The sequence below is a fragment of the Anser anser genome (assembly GCF_964211835.1).
Source record: "Anser anser genome assembly, chromosome: 1".
NCBI lineage: Eukaryota > Metazoa > Chordata > Aves > Anseriformes > Anatidae > Anser > Anser anser.
The window spans coordinates 32916213-32938691 of record NC_139720.1 but is presented as its reverse complement, the minus strand read 5'-3'; the positions used below and the strand labels follow the sequence as shown (position 1 = coordinate 32938691).

The 22479-nt window shown below is 36.8% G+C and overlaps 1 protein-coding gene across 5 annotated transcripts in view; it reads right to left on the bottom strand.

The window, feature by feature from the left end:
- The window catches only part of TMEM117 (transmembrane protein 117), a 218338-nt gene that overhangs the window by 74631 nt on the left and 121228 nt on the right, over positions 1 to 22479 (bottom strand). For all 5 annotated transcript variants that reach the window (XM_083850210.1, XM_083850211.1, XM_083850209.1 and 2 more), the window contains exon 5: positions 1917 to 2014. In XM_083850210.1, coding sequence (XP_083706336.1) covers positions 1917 to 2014 — 98 coding nt within the window. The remainder of the gene's footprint in view (positions 1 to 1916; positions 2015 to 22479) is intronic.

Here is a 22479-nt window from a genome sequence, read left to right as displayed (position 1 = left end):
TGCTTTATTATTCTCCCTATTTGGTGTATAAATTTGAAAGGAAAAATCCCTATCGTGACACCTTGCTTTTAACCCCTTTTTCCATTTTCCAGTCTGTGAAATTAAGTGTTGTTTTTTTCTTTTTCTTTTTGTACTTGACTCTTAATTAATCTCCTTTCTAGTCTTTTAGACAAGGCGATTCTTTAGACAAAGGTAAACAAAGCTTGATTAGATTTTACTGGCTTAATGATATGACACTCTTACAATTGCTAGCCCACTTGTAACATATCCAAGCATTTTTTGATTCATCTGCTTTACATTTCTGACCACTCCAGTACACTGAGACAGAATCTTCCTCTTCATGCCTTGCACAGCAAGAAGCCGTTTGAGCCCCTCTGCGTAACTCAGTCTTTTCAATCACATTATCTTTTCACCTAGCTTTCTAATGTATACGATGTATACAAATTGTGAAGACTATTTGTAACATTAATGAACAGGTGTCCCCACCCTAATGAGCATAGCAGAAAAATATTACTTTATTTATACCTTTCATTGCACATCTCTTAGCTGATTCCTAGATGACTTCAGCAAACTCCATGGGCTTACTCTTTTTCTTAATTGCCTTCAGTGAAGAATTTTGTCAAAAGCCTTTTGAAAGTCCAAATAAATTAGATCAAGCATTTCTTCCTCATCCATTATTTTGATGACATGTTCAAAGACTTCTAACAGATCAGAGAAGGTTTTCTTTCAGCAAAGCTACCCTGGTTTCTTTTAGCAGAATTTAATCTAGAGTTCTGTTCATAATTCTATTATTAATGATGTATCCAATACATTTAACTAATACTGAGCTAAGACTTACAGGCCAGTTGGGTAATTCTTGTTTGTTGAAAAAAAGCATCAAAACCAAACCAAAAGCCAGTTTTTAACCTTCAGTTTTTCAATAGGCAATTAAGTGCTAATAAAATTTGCATCAGTTCAGCCCCTTCAGTTCCTTACGAGCCTTGGCTGCAGACAATGAGCCACCTGATTCCGTTCTCTTTTTAGTCTTCACATTTATCCTAGCATTTCCTTTAATTGCCCCAATTTAATATAGAGTCTCATCCTTACTACTTAAGAAGTATAGGTACTTCCTTGCATTTTCTATAGCAGAATCCACACAAATAAATCTTTTCACTTCTCTGTAAAAAATTCCCTCTAAATCCTTCCCTTTACTCTTTAAAAAACAGCAGGTATGTCGATATTTTCATCAGATTTTCTGCTTCTGAAGTAGTTGAAAAAAATCTTTGTAATTTCTTTCATCTTTAGCCACAAGGTTCTCTGTCTGCCTCTTAGACTATATATTTTCCGTCTTCCATTTTTTCCTGACATAATATGTGTTCTATTTCAACAGTTCCACTTGGTCTGAATTTACCTGGAAGAGGCTACAGTTAAGGTCAAACAAACGCTTAACACTCACAATTTTTTGTATTGATTTTTATATATTTTTCTTAATAATCTGAAGGTGACTTGCTATTTGCAATCCCATTCAAGTGCAAATTCAAATAATTACTCCTATTAATTTCAAGGTCACAAAAGGACATCTACATATCTACTTACCTTAATTAAAAGGATTCACAATTGGTCATCTAAGTATTTTCAGATGCAGTAAAAATTTTGCAGTAAACTCCATTATAAATGGTTTCAAGGTTACAATAAAAGAAACAGTATAAATCAATTTAAAAATTATATTTTTACATAAACATTTTTTTAGGAAGTGTTCACTTGTATACAGCTTGTAATGCTTATTTTTTGTTAGATCAAGTGTCATTTTTTCCATTTTTCTTTTCTTACCTTGTATTCCCATTATATCTCTTCCTGCCACAGAGAATTAGAAGATAGACTTTTGGATGATCTATAAAAGCTTAATTTACCAGAATTTGATTTTATTATATTCATACCAGAATAAAATGATCCTAACGTTTCCTTTCTTCCAGAAAGCTCTGGCAGACTTTCCCCAGTCTGGGTAGGGTTTGTCCTGAAGCATCATGTCAGTGACCTACAGAGAAAACAGAAATAACATATAGTTAAACTGCTGCCAGAAGAGAAAGCACTAAGAAGGACTTAAAGAATACTTTATGTATGACAAATCTGCTTCAGTTCTGATTATTTTAATTACAGACAATAAAAAAATAGTATCTCCAGCATCATTTTTAATCAACGTGAAGTATATTGTCCTACATATTCTGCCTCTAGAAGTGCAAATGATTCCTTGAGAAAAAGAAGGAAACCTGTGGAGATCCAAAGAAGAGAAGAACTAACCTAAAAGTTAGGGCAACCTATAGCATGTAGGTTGGTTTCACCTATGGCTACAGAGCTTGCATACTCGTGGCTTTTCAGCCCAACCTGGGATGGGGACCCGTTTCCACGAGAGTAGCATTGGCAGCATTTTCACTCTTGAAGCCAGAGTTGTATCAGGGAGCGTAAGCCCGTGAATTAAGCGCTGTATGCCATTTATAATCTTCTCTTGCTTCCTGGTATCAGTAACAAAAGCACACTTGGGACTAGAGACATGAAAACCCCTTAAAACTTGCATGAAATTTAAAAATATGAAATATTTATACTCATTTTCATAATTCCTATCTGAATATCCTATCTGAAAAGACCATCTGTTTCTTTGTCCAGAGACTCATATGCATGCACTACTTCTGGTTAGTACACAAAAGAATTAAAAATGACGTTCAGCTAAATGAAGGAGGTGAATACCCCTCAGGCCCTTGCACCTTTGGGAAGCTCATGTTTTCGTATTCATTTATTTCAAGATAACTGTACTACAAGTCAGTGAAAGTTACATACAGTAAACTCATCACCTCTGTTGTGCAAAAGATCAGAACAGTGGAAAAGCTATCCGTACATAAAGGTTAAGAAAGAATTGATAAAGAACAGATAAAGGAAATAGAGGAGAGAAGCTGCTACCAAATACAAGTGGAACAAATTCTTACTGTCTGTCATTGGTATCACTACACGGTGGGAAATTACTAACTGTTTTGATTAGTATGAAAATAATGAAATTTCAGTAGGAAACAAGTTCAACCTGAAGTCAAGATTTCTTGTTTTTATTTTCCACTTCATTTATTTTGGTACAGAGTTTTTAAGATCTCATTTTCCATGCGGTGTGTGAGCTACTACTTTCAAAGACATTAACAATGTTAAAAGAACACATAGCCCGTGATTACATCAAAAGCACAATAAATTCAGCTTCTAAATTTTGGCTCCTAGTCCACTGAGGGTTAAAAGTGCTTAGTGTATTAGCCTGAAGGACTGGGGTCTGAAGGATAATGAATATGTTAAATAAGTGGAAATACACATTCTAGGATTTTATGACTCCATTAAACCTAGCCTGAAGAAAGAGCAGATTATATCCTGCAATACCACCTTTATTAATAGTTTTCTGTAGGTAATTCTTTTCTCAGATAAACATGTTATGATACTTTTTTACAAGACCCCCATTAGCTAAACAAATAGTTCAATGAATATTTAATGTTGAACAAGACCTCTGTAAAGATTTAATTTACTACTTTAGTAACACTTAATCTCTTAGGAAAAATCTACACAGTAATAAATACTTGTGAAGAAGAACAGTTATTCTGAGAGGTTTTACTCAATTTTTAAAATAGTTGCTCCAGACGCTTTCTGGGAAATACTTATTATTTGCTAGAAGGATGCAATCTGCTGCTCTGTGACCAATTATTAGTGGCATGTTTCATGAGAATGACATTCAAGAAGGAGACATTTTTTGAGGAAAATGGCAAGAGGAGGCAGGAAATGTTCTTTCTGATATCAGACAGTTGGTCCCTCATCTCCCAGCTGTGGCATTTATTTAAAGTCATATCACCAGATCAATGTCAGGTCACTTGCAGCTAAATTGGCTGAAGCAGAGACAGTCATTAAAGGGATGCATTCCATAAAGAGAAATCCAATTACCTTTTGCATTAGAGAAATCAAATTCATTTTCTGGTTTGGTCAAGGACGGCTTACGGGAGAAAAGTACTCAACACTGTCACAGTGCAAATAACTTTTTGGACAGAAACACCAAAAAACATTGCTGCTGTTAGAATGCTTTTGGAAAAAGAAACAAAAATATAAACTTTAATTTTATTTGCATAACTTAATAATATGAGATGTGCGTGGTTTGGGGGTTTTAGAATCTTTCTCTTTTTGTATTTCACTGTGCAATTACTGACTAGTAAACATTTATCTTATTTTTTTAGTCTGCTGTGTTTGAAAACACTGCTGATATTCAGGAATAGAAAATAATTGTTCACTTCAGTAATTCCATGTATCCCTGCATCTTACATAATCAAGATAAACCAGAGAAAGCAACTTACAAAGTAATTAATGCATTTTTTTCCTGAAGAGCTAAGAGATGTGATATCATACTTTAAACAATTAATTACACTGACTCAATTCAAAAAGAAATGGCCCCTATTATTATGACTGTATACTCTTTCATTTTATTTAGTGTCTAATGAGAGAAATGGATAGACTGAATGGAAGTGCACAAACAAAGCTTCATAATGCACATTTACTGACTTTTTCAGTTAGAAATGCCACTGCAAAATATTTTCATTAAAAAAAATAAGTATGCCTTGCAATATATTATGCGATCTTAAATTTCACTTTGCCAAATTAAAATAATACTTTATTAACTATTCATATGGTTCATTTCACATTAACTATGAAAATAACATAATGTTTTTAAAGGAATGTTACTATCATCATATTGGTAGCAAAACGTTACAATTCACAGTTTTTGCTATAGAAAATTAAATAGTTACTTTTGATATGATATACTGCAATAATTTGAAAAATTATATCGTCATAGAAAAGAAAGAAACCGAGGTTCAAAGTCATGTTCAGAGCAAGTAACTTACACAGACAACCAGAGCAGAAAGCAAAAATCTAAAATAAAAAACAATCAACCAACCAAAAAAAAAGAGAAACAAACAAATAAACAAACAAACAAAAAATAACAGTAGGATATTGTAGGATATCTAAGGTACCTCACTAAATGGAACAGCAAGGTAGCTTAAGGATCATATATATATTCTTTCCATGCCACTGGTCTTTGAGCATGTTGCTCGGGATGCTCCGCACATACCTTACATCTCTCCTCCCTAGACAATCATGTTCAAAAATGCTGTGGTAGAAGCCACAGAATCCTTCCCAGCAATGTCTGCAGTGGGATTTTCAGGAAATTCTAAGTATCTTCTATTAATAAGCTAATTGCAAGTGACACTTTCTTAAAAAAAGAAGAAAATGACCTCATACTATCGCCATGCTTTCAAAACATCTTCCAAATTACTCATTTGTAGGAGCTACACTGTGATCTTCAGAGCATTAACTGATAATTTCTGGAAAACTAATGTGGCATGGGCTTCTAGCCAAGCTGTTTTCATCTGCCGAATTGCATTTCAGAAACCTAAAAATATAAAAATACATCAAATAGTTTCATAGTAGCACTTCTCTATAAAAGCAACTGTAGAAACTGCATCTTGGAAGAGAAATGGAAGCTGAACAAGCTCTCGAGGATGTGATGTGTTCCATGGCATAATATTCATTAAGTAGATACCAACCTGCAGTGGGAGATTTTCATTGCTTTATTCACACTTTGATAAATCATCAAAACAGGGTAAGAGCAACCCTCCAGAATTTAACCCAATTTAACAGAATGTGGAAGAAGCCAAGATCCACAAGAAAAGCTTGAAAATACAAACCATATGGTGAACTCTGAATATTTATTTATTTATTTATTTATTTTGATTCAGTAATGAGCAGCGCAAGGTATAACAACCAGCAGGACTGCAACATCTTGTATCAGTAAAGAAGATGTTCATGCGCAACTACTCAGATCAGAGGCCAAAATTCCTTGGTGCTATTGCTGGAAAATGGAGTAGCTTGAGTAACTGCATTTGGTAAAATTAATAAAAAATGAGTAAAAAAACAGGCAGAATGACCACCCTGCTTGGATGGAACAAATTCTGTGTCCCAAGCACTGTTTCAGAAGAGCAGCTTTTTTTTTTGGTGTATTACATATCCTTCTCTTTACTATATATTTCTACCACTATCAAATATATGACACAGGTATTGTGTTAATTTATTTATATTTTTAGCAGCTTCAGAATTTCAGAATCTCCTGATTTAAATCATAAGCCTTCTCATAACTAGCACTAAATTAATTTAATTTGAAACTCAGCCTTGAAACAGTTCAGGATAAGTGCTTTTCCACTCTCCCCAAACTATTTAAACAAGAAATAGATTATTTTCAGTCTTGCAATTGAGAAACATAACTGACAGGAACAAGAAGCATAAAGCACTAGTGGCAGAGGTGTGCCATGGGGCAGTCACAGCAGAGCACTGGTGGGAACCAGAGATTCACAAGCAATTTCTCACGGCTGGTGTGTGCACGTTGCTTTGTTTCGTACAGCACAACATTTCTCATCAAAATAGCCTGTTGGCACTTTTTGTAAGTACTCAGCAATGCTTATTTAACAGTAAGAGGGTTTGTTTGTTTTTCCCTTGATGGTGTGGCTAAATCAGGTTAAAGTATTAACATTTGTAGAAGCCAAAGTGGGAAGTCAACGAGAGCAAATGTGTACCACGAAGTGCGTACTACACTCCCATTCCACTTCCTTCACTTTTCAGCTATGTGCTTTTAGGTAAAAACTATATATAAGTGGTCCAGTAACTACACATCAATTCTTTATCACATCATGGTCTTCAAGTAGTATACTACATCATGGTAAGTGTACACAAAACCAGGGATACATTTAGTATTCAGTCATTAAAAGCTTCCATCCATCATTTTTGTCTTCATTCTCTTTGAGATAAAAATTGCAGAGTTGTTCACTTGAAGTACAAAAGTAACCTATATGGAAGATGCTTTTATGCTTCTATCAGCTGGACATTAGGGGAAAAAAACTGTCTGCTGTGGATCATAGCTCAACACTTTCATGGCTTACACAGCAATAATGTGAAATGTCTTCGTTAATTATGAAATTATTTTGGCAGATGAGAAGTGTCAAAAACTTTGATACACATACCTCAGAAATAACTGTTAATTTATTTCAATCCATTCTGCTGCATTTGGAAAACACAGAATGTGGAACTGTTTGAAAACTATGCAACAAATATTTATCCTTAGTTTTCTGATCTATAGGAGAGATATTTTTCAAGCTAAATATTAATTCAGATGCAAATGCATTGCCAGATTTTAAAGTAGTTTTGTCTGCTTGTCTATTTTTAAACATTCCTAATGCAGGTTCATTGCTACCCTGAAAACAACCACACTCATTAGATTATTTCTCCTTCATTTTAATTGTAAGAAATTCTTTTTATATTTGCATTTGCAAAGCAAGAGCAATCACAGAGACAAAATATGGCCCCTTCAATCTACTCTTTAATTGTTTTCTCAGTTTAATCAGAGCTAGCACATTGTTCTTGCCTTAGCAACACATTGTTTCAACAATAGGTAAATCCTAAAAACCAACATAAATTTGCCATCGCAATTCAGTGATAACTATGAGTGATAAATACTACTATGTTTCACTTTTGTTGCTTCCACAACAGCCCCCAATATTATTTTCTGCCCATTTTCCATCAGTTTTCTGTGTTGCCCTTGCAAGCTATGCTACATCAGAATTATTCTCCCGATCCACAGCATTTGCACACATGCTCTGCCTTAAACCTGCATTTCCACCAAACACAGTTAAAATACTACTTTTCTACAGATATTGAGAATGTTAATTACTGCTGTCTTTACTGATCCATGTAAATTTATTTCTTCACCCACTGAGGATGCAGAAAACCTCTCATTTAGCCAGCAGATCTTTGATTTGTTTTTTGAATATTACCACAGCAGCTTCTGGCATAGTAGCAATCTATGCAGGGATAACAGCAGCAAGACAAGAACAACTTTAAAAACAAAACAACAGAACAAAACTATACCAAAAAGCTTCCCTTAGATATCAAGAGGTGAGTCAGGGAGGAATCTGGCCTGCAATTGTTTTATGTATATTCAAATTATTCTGGAAATTATACTCTGTATTTCAATACCCACAGAAATAATTCCTGAATAAATGTTACTACCAAAAAAAAAAAAATCTAAAACACAGAAACAAAAAGCAATTTCCTTTAACTGGATTTTTTTTGATACTTCATAAATATAAATAACTGCTGTTTAGAACCAATTTTACAAATAAAGTAGGGCTTCTGCAAAAAACATCTAAGCTACACTAGCTCATCTCCTATTTCAAGTCCCTACTGTACACAAAAATCACTGAGTATTTGCAACACAGTATGCTAGTTGCCATGTGGCAATCACTTGCTATTTAAATAGACATTGACACCAAGTTTCAGGAGATATTTTTTCTTGCTTTACTACTTCTTTATTAGTGTTACAAATGCATAAGCAGAGGTCTGGGTAATACCACATATTACAGATAAAATGTAATACAGAAAACCACACCATGATTTTTATTTATGGATTTCAACTCCGTTCCATCTGAGGCTGACACGGCAGGAAAACTTGCTTTATTTATTTAGGGAGCTTGGTGGCTTTGTTAAAGGCAAGAGGTAGACATCATGACAGCTCTGGCATACATATGCCATACACATCTAGACCAATGTAGATGGTCACTGAAAAGAAAAAGGCATTTCTGGGGTGCAATTCATTTCAAAATAGATTATGTTTTAAAGGTTTACCTATTTCTCTTCACTCCAAAAAAGGTTCTGCTCAAACACAGATATTCACACTACTGATATTGAAAGGCTGGTAATATGAATCACAACCAAGTGTTCTACATTTCTTAGTGTTTCTCATTGAAGAATTCTCATTCTCATTTCTCATTCATTAGTTCAATTAATTAAACAGGTGATGGCTCATGGGGGATGAGGTTTTGTCACATGGAAAGGGTCACACTCACATATCCTAAGCCTAAAAAGGGGACTTTTGCCCTCAGTGGGCTGATTCAGGAGAACAGAGGATCCAAGTTCCTTGGACAGGTCTTGGACAGGAATAAGCACAGCTGAAGGATTCTGGAGAACAGATGAGTCCTTTCAGAGTTATATCACAGAAGGATGACGCACAAAACGGTTACCCCAGAGAAGCTGTGGATGCGCCATCCCTGGAAGTGTTCAAGGCCAGGCTGGATGGGGCTTTGGGCAACCTGGTCTGGTGGGAGGTGTCCCTGCCCATGGCAGGGGGGTGGAACTGGGTGGGCTTTGAGGTGCCTTCCAACCCAAACCATTCTGTGATTCTATGAAATCAGTAAACAGTCAACAAGTAAAACACTGACAAAGGGCTCAAAATGTGTTCACACTGCAAGGGCCTTTTTATGAAAAACACAAATAGTATTTTTTAAGTTAGGATGGGACCCATGATATCTTGGAATGCAGCAGGAATGCAAGCGTAACTCCTTTTACTTCCAAACTACAGCAATGTGCAGGTTCGGGGCTCCCAACTGTATAGTCACATCACACAAACACAGGAATCTCTGTTTTGGCATGTGTGAATCTATACATGAAATGATGGCACAATTAAGGTGTGATTCATTCTCTGGGACTAAGTCTTAAGCGTAGCAAAATTTTAATGTCTGAATATGCCTGTAAGTTACAGACAAGAAGTTTAATTGACCCATCTCATAAAGGATGCAGAGCTTAGAAAGCTCACTGTCAGCAGCAATGGAAAATTGAAAAAAGTCTGGTTTGACTTATCTTAGGTATGACATAGATGCTGAGCTGTTCTGTCTAGATTGCCAACCGTTCAGGATATATCCACAAGGAGTACTCGTGTCTCCAAAGTCAGTTCTCCCAGACTTTACCAACAGAATGCTTACCAGAGGACCAGCTGTGGAGCATGCTCCCTGGCTAGGCATGTATTTAAAGAATAAACCACCCAGTTCCTGACATGAATGGGTCCTTTTCAAGACATATTCAAAACTGAAAGGGTTTTACTGCTTGAATTTACTTCAGGTTTACTTTCTTTCAACATCTCCATCTGACAGCTTTCTCGGTAAGACTTGCCTGCCTTCATGTGCTGTAACAGATGAGCCATTAACTACTACTCTTGGGCAGTGGCATCATTTGGATTCTTATCAGGAAATCTTCAGAGACAGAAGCTCACTGTTGGACTTGTACACTGTCAGTGCAACTTTTCCTGTATAGTGTGTGTTTCAATGTGCCAAAAGTTATCATTTACTCTTCTGAGAAACTGTTAAATGCAATCACAGAATCATAGAATCGTAGAACAGTTTGGGTTGGAAGGGACCTTAAAGACCACCCAGTTCCAACCCTTGTTGAATCTCGTGAGGTTTGCACAGGCCAACCTCTCAGGCCTGCCCAGGTCCCTCTGGATGGCATCCCTTCCCTCCAGAGTGTCGACCACACCACACAGCTTGGTGGCATCGGCATATTTGCTGAGGGTGCACTTAGTCCCACTGTCCTTGTCACTGACAAAGAAATTAAACAGCGCCAGTCCCAATACCGACCCCAGAGTAACACCACTCGTTACTGATCCCCACTTGGACATGGAGCCATTGACCACAACCCTTTGAGTGCAAATTGTAGTTTTGGAGTTCTCCCTCTGCAGATAAAAGTGGATATAAATGACAACAAATGTCACTTGATGTCTTTTCACCTGCCTTTCCCTTTCCTACTGTAATTTTTAACTATATTTGATGAGCTAAAGAATAAGAATCAAACTAATTCATAGGCAGGACTTGCAGTCAGGACATAGCATTAGGGTGAGTCTATAGTAGGTGAGGGAGTAAAAGAAGAAACATTTATGATAATAGAAAATTACTTATGGAAAAGTTTGGGGGCATTTAACTCCTACATAGTGACTACTAAGGAAGTATTTTCTTGTGGAGAGGGCTGAGTGAACGTAAGATATAACAAGTATTTTACAACTTGATTCTTGGGAATTACATTTACATCAGGCAGAGTGTTCTAGATCAACAGTACGTGTTAAGTAGAGTAAAAATAAGCCGCATAAGCACATCTTTCAAAGATCTTCATTGGTACCTACATTGCACAGAATCTGGTAAACACGAATTAATCAGTTCAAAGAAAAACACAAGATCTGATTTCAAGCTCTGATGTTCACCCTCTGTCTTTCACCATTCTCTCATACCTAGGCACAAAAGCCACAGGAGAATGGTCTGCACGTAGGGAGGTCCCCAGTGACATGCAGGAGGCACAAGGCCACCTTACTAAGACATCTGCCTGCTTACTCTTGCCAGAACAGAGAGCCCAATTAAATGAAAATCCATCTCCACGCTGCTGACATCGTGCTGCCTTTCCAGTTGCTTCAGAGCTGTGATGTACTGACAGCTCAGAGTGGTTTCAATCCATTTCATTTCTGTACAGAGACAGGCATAGAGAAGTGGGAGCTTTAGAATAAGTAAATGGGAACACGAGACTTCCTTTACACGGTCTTTCTTGTTCTGCACTCGTTGATCAAACATAACTGGCATTTTTCTGCATTTTCACTCTAAACAGAGAATGAAGAAGATTCTGCACAAAACAGGCTATTCATAGTTTCTAGAAACGGTAACTCAAAAACTAAAGCTTTTAACAGAAAACAAACTGCAAAAAAAAATGTGAAGCACTGCTGAAAAATCTTCCCATGGTTCTTTAAAATATTTTCTTTATACCACTATAGGGTATTATGCAAATAAAATAATTTTCTACTCAAATCCTGGTCCTTTGCCAGATCTCCATGCAACATCATTTTTAATTATCCTTGGATACTGGAGTTACAACCACATTGAGAAAATAATCCATCAACAGTTTAGAGTTCATCTATAAAGCAATGGCGTCTCACATCTTCTGGGCAATTCTGTACTTCAGGTGCCAACATGGTCATAGTTTTAGCTGATCCCTTAAAAAAATTACTTTAATCTGACTTCTGGAATAAAGAGTGTACAGGGAGGATGCTCACTGGAAGGTGGTTAGTACTGGTTTCACTTCAACAAGGAAAAATCTCCAGACTGTTGCAAAGTCATTTGCTATTTTGTATAACAAATATTTTGCTTTTAAAAAGTGAACCAACTCTTTTTGTGTCAGAATTTGTTCTTTAGGAGCATTTCAGAAGTCATTTCTGAAAGCTCAAATCAAAAGTAAAATCAAAAAATAATTGTAAAAATGGCATAAAAGAAGAGTAGAATATTTTCAGAAATCTGAGAAATACCAATTACTCTTAAACTGTATCAAGATTGTTTAAGGATTATCAGGATTGTTCTGCTGAAAGAGAAACAAAAAATCAGGGGAGGGTGTCAAGACAACAGAGCCAGACACTTTTAGGTGGTGCCCAGCAACAGGATGAGAAGCAACAGGCATGAACTGAAACACAGCTCAGAAATGCCAAACTAAGAAAAATAATGTATTTAAGTTTCTTTTATTTGCATTCAGACTTATGTTTTCAAAGACTTCCCCCCCTTTTATTGTTCATCATGATGCCACATGATATGGAATACACCTTTGGCCAGTTTGGGTCAGCTGTCCTGTTTCTGTCGCTCCCAGCTTCCTGTGCCCCCCCAGCCTCCTCGCTGGCAGGGCAGTACGAGAAGTAGAAAAGTTCTTGGCTTACTTAGTGTGAGCACTGCTCTGCAACGACTAAACCATCAGTGTGTTCTCAGCATTACTTTCATCCTAAGTCCAAAACGTGACACCATACCAGGCTACTATGAAGAAAATTACCCCATCTTGGCCAGGACAATATGATACCTTGAAATTAAGTAGAAAATAGTTACACAAAATTCCAAGCTCAGGCTTTCAGATACAATTCCTGCTATTGAAGATTCAAGACAAAATATTACAATTTTTGGCAATAGCGAATCTTGGTATCTTTTTGTACAATAAACAGCAAAGGGGGAAAGATGGTGGGCAAACATCAACTGCATATGTTTCAGACACCTATTTTTTGGTGGGGGGGAAGAATACTGAAGACACATGAGAAAATGGTTTATGAAGAATTCTTACATATTAGTTGGGTTGCTAGAGTTTATTTTGGAAAAGGAGGCACAGCAAGATGAGAGCTGGGAGAAATTTCTGTAAATCTAGAAACAGGATTTTACACTTCCTTCTGGACTGGCACTGAAAGATGTTCTATAGCCAGTTTGACAGTAAGTAGAGAACTGATTTTGCAGGCTGGGAAGTCAAGGATGGCTAGAAATGATTGTTAGTAACATTGTTTTCTTGCTTCCCCTTGGCTATAGAAAATAGCAGTCTTTAACCAAAATGCTGTTACCTGAGCACAGGCAGAACTTTGTATTTTTGTTCTTTTAGTTCAATAATGAGTGAAAAAATGCCAGAACCTCTCAGCAAACAGAATATTCAAAGAGAGAGGAAGGAAATTTGTTCCACTATTTAAGCACATTTGAGAGCACAACCCTCAACATATGGTTGTTACTCAGCCTTCTATATCATAAAGTAAGTCTGTGTCCATGCTATACTTTCATTTGAAAATGAATTTCTCTTATATAAACAAAGAATCAAGATTTTTTTTTCTTGACTTCAAAGGCATAGCTATCCATCTGCAAATGTTCATCCCATGGGGAAGCAGGATTGATGTCATTTAGAAGAAAGCAAATAACATTAGATCATGGTTGCACAGTTACTTGCCATTTGTTTGACATGCTTATTCTTTATCCCCTCTCTACACACAAACCCATATGAAGTCAACTAATGGTCACTCATTAAAATGCACTTTTTCCTTATTCATATTCATAAGACACACTGTAGAGCAAACCAACATATTCTTTAAAAAAGAATAAAGGAGAAAAACTTCAAGGATATCAACTTTACATGAAAGGGAAAGTTGCTTTTTTAGTTCAGATGTTACAAATTTAAAAATGCTACTTTATCAACATGGTGTAAAGCAGATTTTTTTTATCAGATTTCCTTTTGAACAACAATTTTTTTTGGTCAATTATTACTTTTTATGTGGATAGTTCTCAAACCTGAACCATACTGTGTGCACAGCTGATATAGTACAATCTTTGCTCTACAGCTGGTCTTGTTTGTCATCTTAGCTTACTTGATTAAGCATTTTAATCAGTGTTTTGCATAAGATTGTGCACCTTCTGTTGGAAATTGCCTAGCTGGTATTTAATTGAAAACCAGTTGACTTCTCAACATCTTTCTTGGCTTTGTCCGTTTCTCATTCCATAACTTCTGAAAGGTTTATAATAAGTATCTCAAATTCCTTCTTTGCAAAATAATGAATGTTCTCCAAACATTTCAAAATTCTGTACTAACAATGTTGGTAAGCAGCTTCCAATGATGCTGGTAAGCTCTTTTACATTTAGCTTAATGCCTTGGAGAATAACAGAACTGCTTTCTCTTTCCATAAGCTTTGACCTTTTGCTTCTAACTAATATTAAATGTTAGTTGTAAGTATTATATTTATTCTTTCTCTTCTCACTGTTTCATTAAGTCACTCCTTTTCTTCAGCCAGATCAGGTGGTCATTTCTTTTGGATGAAGCAATTCCACTTTTTCCCTCAGAGTTCTCAGGAAATTGAATGTAGATTATATTTACATGCTTGAATTAGCCGTAAAGTATAATTTAAAATCACCTTTATTTCATTTATCCTACCTATATTTATATATGTTTCCCTTATGATATTAACATAACCCTGGAGCACTGTTATTTTGGCTTTTCTGAAGAGACCATTTGGCTGGACTCCAGCTCTTTGCCCTGCTCTGTTAGCACAAGGAGCAAAGCACTATAATCTGGGAAAATTTAAGTCTTCCCTCTGGAGCCCAAATCATAGTGTCTTAGTACATTCTAGATTTTTTTCTTTATTAAAGAAATAAAAATCTCTACACTAACTAAGCAGAAAGAGAAGAACTTATAAAAAATCTATGTCCTATAATTGTAAAGAGAAAGCAGAAATTTATTTAAATTATTAGGGTTCTCAAACAACTGTATTTTCCCAAGGGGAATAAGACAACAAACTCACTTTATCTGGGAAAAGATAAAGATTCTATATTTATAGAATATCCACTACTGTAATACTAGGTAAAGTAAATTCATGTTTACAGATCATTTACATATTTGTTATATTATCTCTATTTTAAATATAGACCTTATACTTTACTTAAGTATCTGCCTTGCCAAAGATGAGTCATCTTTAAACCAGTCCCTCAAAGACTTCAGTTTCAACACCTTGGAGTTCCCATTGTTGATCATAAGTCCTTGCTCAGAAAAAAAAAAAAAAACATTTTGAAATTACTCAGCCCGGGACTGAGTATCCTGATTATATGAGTGCACTGTGACATTGCACTTGACAACTCCATTCCACCTCTAGATTGAAAGATAGTTCATGGAAAAACTAAGCTAGTACTGATGTACTTGCACTTTAACCTATGTACATATTAACCTATGAGACATACTGCTGACTTGACTACTATCTAGCAGTTAATGTGGTAAATCTTCAAGGGCAAATGACAAATATAAGTGGCGGTGCTCTGTCTGCATATAATGCATAAAGCTGGAATATGTATTCCCTGATTTATCTTGACACATATATAGGAACTTCAAGAAAATGTCCATTTTGGTTGGTTGAGGAATGTGGAAGAGTTCTTTAGGTTCATTTATATAAACATGTAAACATAAATCTATGTATGCTTGTAAAATAGTAATATCCATAATATTTTTCTATTAAAAATGCAACTCCTTTGTGAATATCGGCAAAAATATTTTATAACAGATGAAGAATGAAGTATGATTACAATTACAAATTAGCCAAAATTGATATGACCTTAGGTCTAGCATGAAGTAGTTCTCATGAAAAAAACAGAGTATGTATGGGAATTTTTAATTTATAATTGGACCTCCTGAATTCTAGTCAAAGAAAACCAAGGTTTAATAAAAACCTTTATCAGCTTTGAAAAATATGATGATTTTTGATGGGAAAATGAAACAAGAAAATAGCCACTCAGAGATTACTGAAACAAGAAGTTCTAAAAAAAGAGTGACCTCGATGGAAGACAGGGAGAAATGTGGAAATGATATAATACTATAAAAATGATTACACGAGGTTGAAATAAGCTCTCTAAAAAAGCATACTTACATATAGTTGCAAAAGAATGGAGAACTGGTTCAGAGCTTAAAAGTATATGTTTACATTTCCTTCAATAGAAATGAAGGTTGACGCTGACAGGTAGATTATCCCTAGATTACAGGAAGCTACTGCTTTAAAAGATATATTCGAATACTACCTAGGACATCTCAGGCCCACCATTAGTTCCTGAAGCGTTCAAAAGACAATCTGAACATCTCTTCACATAATATGTGAGATCAACCCACAAAGCAAGAACCAAGTCAAGACAGACTAAAGACAGAGCTTCTGGAAGCAGAAAGTTCAGGCCTAAGACCCTGGTGTTGTCATGTGCTTGAGAAGTAGGCAGAAAATAGGTACTATCTAAGGTTCTTAATTACGCAAGCACTCATGATTAGAGTAGTCTCTAGACTTTTCACTTTCTGGATAAGTGAAGATATCTTAAAAATATACAGAATCCAGAGCTGTCATGTAAACCTCTTCTATGCTGGACAAACAATGGAATAACTGCTCAGTAATTCATAAGCTTTACAGTCTCGTTTGATAAACATACAAAGAGACTTTATACGAGTCTTTGAGCATCTTTATCCCACACAAAGGAATGCAGCAAAGCAATCTCCAAGCTGGCATCAATACAAGCCAGCATGTCTTCCTCTTATTGCACCATGGTGTTATCTGCATGTACATAGCTTTGATTCCCAGGCAGCTGTAGTGGGTTTACGTGGCAAGGTTTTGGTAGCAGTGGGCCATAGGGGTGGCTTCTGTGAGAAGGATCTAGAAGCTGCCCCATGTTTGGTAAGGGCCCCACCGCTGACCAGAGCCGAGCCAATAAGCGATGTTGTTTTGCACCTCTGCAAGAGCATTTTTAAGACAGGGGAAAAAAAAAAAAAAAAAAAAAAAAAAAAAAAAAAAAAAAAACCAAACACGCTGCGCCACACACAGCAGCTGGGAGAGTGAGAGGAGTGAGGAACAGTCTTGCAGGCGCCAAGGTCTGTGAAGAAGGAGGGGGAGAGGTGCTCCAGGTGCCAGAGCAGAAGTCCCCTGCGGCCTGTGGCGAGGACCATGGTGAAGCAGGCTGTCCCCCTGCAGCCCATGGAGTACCATGGTGGAGCAGGTTCCACGCTGCAGCCCATGGAGGAGATCATGGTGGAGCAGGTGGACCTGCACCGACGGAGGCTGCGGCCTGTGGAAGACCCCTGCCGGAGCAGATTCTGGGCCGGACCTGTAGCCTGTGGAGAGGAGCCCACGCAGGAGCAGGTGACCTGGCAGGAGCTGCTGCCCGTGGGGGACCTGTGCTGGAGCAGTTTGCTCCTGAGGGATGGACCCTATGGTACGGAGCCATGTGGGAGCAGTTCTTGAAGAGCTGCTGCCTGTGGGCAGCCCACGCCGGATCAGTTCAGCAAGAACTGCATCCCGTGGGAGGGACCCCACAGCACAGGGGACGAGAGTGACCGAGAAGGAGCGGCAGAGAAGAAGCGCTATAGACTGACCATAACCCCCATTCCCCCGTTCCCCTGCGCCGCTCGGGGGGAGGAGGTGGAAGAGGGTGGATTGGGGGGGAAGGTGCTTTTGGTTTCTTTCCTTTGTTTCTCGCTTCTCTAGCTTGTTAGTAATAGGCAATAAATCTTACTATCTCCTATGCTGAGTCTGTTTTGCCCGTCACGATAATTACTGTGCAATCTCCTCATCCTTATCTCAACCCTTGAGCCCTTTTCATCATATTTTCTCCCCATTCCTCTTTGAGGAGGGGGAGTGAGAGAGCGGTTGTGGTGGGGCTTGGCCACCCACCCAAGTAAAACCACCACAGCAGCTAACCTAAAATGTCCTGGCTTCCTGAAAGGCAGGCATATTAATTTTGATGTAGTACCACAAAGCAGCCTGTGTCAGACACAGGCCTGACATCTATCCATCACACATCCTAGTGGTTCTTATGATGATTTTAGCACATATGGGTTTAGATTTAGGCTGTACCCTGACTATCTTCTTCTCATTTACTGATGGAATGTAATAAATTTAAACTGATTCATGATGTGAATTTTCATGACTTTTTCAGTACAATAATAGGCTACAGAGTTAATTTTTGTTGTAATCCTGTATTCAGCAGATAGCAATTAAATTTAGCCTAACATGAGAAGAACCTTGAGTTTTCTGGCTTTGTTCTGATTAATGATCTATCGAATGTTGACTCACTGGGGTTTCTCCTGTATTAGGACTGTGAATGAGAAGGTGTTTAACACTGGTGACCATAGGTTCAGTGAGTCAAAAACCTCCCACATAGTATCTTTACAGTAACCATGAAACTTGTGGGTTCCAGTAATGTAGGATGTAAATTTGAACAACAGTTGAATCACGTGTTGGAAAGATGTCCCTTCACTCCCTGCTTGCCATCTGCCTCCCGACAGCATGCCTTCTTCATGCTGCTCTTGTTGGTTACCTTCCCACTCCTATCATGAAATAACATTATCTAATAAATAAAGAAATTATCCCAAGGGCCACATTTTTTTTTTTTCTTTTCACAAGTCCAGGGATTAATTTTGTCCTTCACCACTCCAGAGGGATTATATCCATTGATTCTTCTGGTTACACAAAGTGGTCCAGAAGATTGTTCTTTGGGAGTCAGCGTGAACACAAAAGACACCAACTTTCTGGTAATCTGCACTTCCTCCACATTGTCACAGCTCCACTGTAATTAGTACTAACAAAATAATTAATGCTAGGAAACATAAAGATGTGAGAAAGCACTTCTAGGAAGGAAAATGAAACAGAGGCAGAAGACACTATGTTGCTACAGGAGTGTTACAAAAGCAAAGAATGAACTATTTCAAAGGGAAGAATTAACATCAGGTTTCAGTGCATATCAAAAAGAAACAAGTAAGGCGTATTTACATACATGTTTTAAAGTTATAACACCACAAAAGTTATCATTTGAGCACTGAAAATGATATTATGAAGGATGCTATTTATGAAAGGCATTTATGTGCCAAAATTCTTATATGACATCCTAAATATACGGTAGGTACACATCCATACTATTTTACAGCCAAACACACAAGAAACACAGACAGCATATACATAGTTTCTCTTACCAAATACTTTAAAAGTGCTCCTATTGCTGTGGGAAAATATTGATATGCTGTTAAAATACATTTTGCCTCTGCTCATTTTCGGGTTTGTAACTGTTGCTTAACTATTTGAGTGTGAGTTTTTTAAATCTAAATTTTGAGTGAGAGATCCTGAACAGAAATGAATGAAATTCCACATCACCTCTTTTGGTCCTCCATCTTCTTTCACATTTTGGATTCTTTATTTTTTTTATATCAAAGAAGTTTCTGTCTAATTTTTGCAGTATTTTTCCTAGTATGTATTGTACAAATGTGTTTCACTTCAGAGAAAATCCATTACTGATAATTATTTTAAAAATTTTATAGAAGTTTTATAAATAAGTCATTTGCAAAACATTTTTCCTTTCTTGTTAGTAGCATGATAATGACAAAACTCCTGCTTCAAAATAAGTCCTGTGGCTTCTGACTACACTCCATTCTCATTAATTGCACTATAAATAAGAAATCCACCAATAAATATTATGGCACAATGATTAGGAATAGACTAAGCTGTCAATTGGAACATGAATAGCAGCAGATTCCTAGGGCTTATATTGTTTTGTGACCTTTTTCGTTTATGAGTAAAGGCAGGGAATTTAAAATCTGTAGTTAGCTTTGTCAGATCAAAATAGTGAAGCCTTTGGCAGTATTTTAAGCCAGATGACTTTGCACTAAAATGGATGGAGGGGATTCATGTGAGCCATTCTGATGACTCTGGCAATCTCCAGCTGAACGATGGTAGAAAAAGTCAGAAGGGGCCACTTCAGAAAGTTCTGCATGGCCATGGCCATGCTCATTTCCACACTTTTGTTTGACTCCAGCATCATCATGGCAATAAGTACATGCTGCTTTGTAGCTGCTGAAGGATTCAAAAAATAACTAGACAAATGGGACCAACCACACAGAAATGTTAAGTAAAGCAAATGAACAAAACCCATTTAACTCTAGCTAAGTTCAAACGAACTTGCTCAGACAGCTGTGCCTGTTTGCTATACTGGAGATTTCAGCATATTTTTGTCACAGTAAATGTCAAGTTATGGGCACATTTTGGATAAGCTTTATTTTTTCTGGAGTTGTCTTTGCAGACAGATGATGTGTCTTTTCCGTGTGAAAAACAATCAAATGTGACTTGCATTTTAAGTAAGTTTCTAAGGTAACAGTACTTCTTGGCCCAGATCCCTGGGCTGAGACTTGGTCATAAGCAGATAGTAAGAGCTTCAAACCATGTTGGTCTTTCTCTTCCTAAAGCTTTTCAGGTTCTGATTCAGAATATAAATAATATATATTTATATATTTTTAATATATATAATATATAATGTATATATTTAATATAAAAATTTATATTTTTTCCCCTTCTCCTCAAGCCATCTTCCTTATACCAATTTTCCATGGATCAGCCAGGCAAAGGGCGTGACCTGCTATAACTGCAGCTCCAGCTATAAATATCTACTTCTCACTGTAGATACTTAATTCGTCTAGAAGCAGTGGGGCTCACACATCTGGATTGGTAAAGCACAGTTATGCCCTGCCAAAGACAGTTCTTCTTTTATTCCATTGGTTGGGATGCTAATGACAAGATGCTACAAATACGGCACATAACGGAAGTATGGCTTGAAACCATCAAGGTACCTACAGGATGGTGAGCTGGTGTGAGAACACTTCCCACAGAAATCCCCTACATGAAAAACTGAATATATTTCTATTGAACTGCCCTTTGCAAAGTTAACCTTGTGATGTTTGACGTGGAAGAAAAAGCTGTTTTACACATTGCAATAGAAATGTGTTCGCCAAACCAAAACAAAGGTGTGGGGATTTATGATTCACAAGGGATCCCCAAATATCTTCTGCACACTTCTGAAGGATAACAGCAGCTCTGACTCAGGATTTTTGTCTTGCCAGAATCAGTGGAAAGTCACTGTGAAAAAGGATGAAAAGGCTAACTTCTGCTCTTCGTTACACAGCTGGACACTTAAGGACAAGCACATCAATGTGAATGTATGGCAAGGAGGATCATTGTTTTATACTCACCTAAAAAAGAACAAAGTTCATCCCAAAGACTTTGCTGTTCTTCTTGAATTCTGGTGCACCGCCAGACAGCCAGACTTTCCTGTCACAGTTTATTACACTCTCACCAGAACTGTTTGATGTAAATTATCCCATACTCCTGGTGTCTGTTACTTGTTCCTTGTGAACAATATTTTATGCGTATAGCACAGTTAGCATCAGTGTGGAAGGTATGGTCAATTTAGGAACAGGTATGCTACAAAATTGCTGGAAAGTACATGTGAAATACGGAATTCTTAAAAAGATACCAGTCCTGTATTCACTAAACACTGAACAAAATTAAGAAAATTATTCAATTCTAATTATGGTACACAGTTTAAGAAATTAAATAAACAGTTTTAGAAATTATATCAACAGCAAAATAGTTTCTAAATATTAATTAAAGGTTCTATTTAAAAATATTTCATGCATGACTTCCTTACCATCTGTATTTATAAAGCTCCAGAAGAAGAAAAATATAGCAACATCTGGTTAAAAATATTTGAAGGTACTAATGGCACACTGCTTCAATCTAAATTCAATAACAGTATTCACCCTCTCTTAGAAACATATTCTTTTACAGCTGAAAAGAATACCGATATATTCTTTGTGTAGACTTGTCATATGTCTACAAGAAGTGTCAAACTGTATTTTTAGCTATGGAGTTTACTTAATCCCACAAGACTTTATCTTGCCTTTATGTTGACAAATGAACAAGGCTGAAATATACGGGATCGGAGCTTCTGTCAAGATACACTGCGTTTCAGAAGTCATTGTTCTTGCACAGCTGTTTCCTTTAAGCTATTGGCTTAAAAACAGTTTTATTACTCTTCTGGGTTTGCTGTTGAACTCCTCAGTAGCTGCAGTTAATTGTCTCCAAGCTTTACTTTTCTAGACAAGCCAAGAGAATGCAGTAGAAATATAATATGATACCAAATGTGATGAGGTGACTTTGATAACTGCTATAACACACAGCTGTGTTCTGGCTCGACTTTATTACTTCCATGTTCCTGTTTTCCAAAAATATATTCATGGTATATTACCAGATTGAAGGAAAAAATGTTGCCTGCAACACCTTTTAGTTAGTAGTACAGGCAGTAATTAGTATTAAAATGATGTTTTGGTTCATATCTCAGACTTCATTTCTCTTTAATGCATTGATATTGAACAATGAAAAAAAGACTCTACCAGCTGCCTATTCCAGTTCAATTTCTTCTACACTGATAAACAACATATCTCATCAGTTTCTAAATA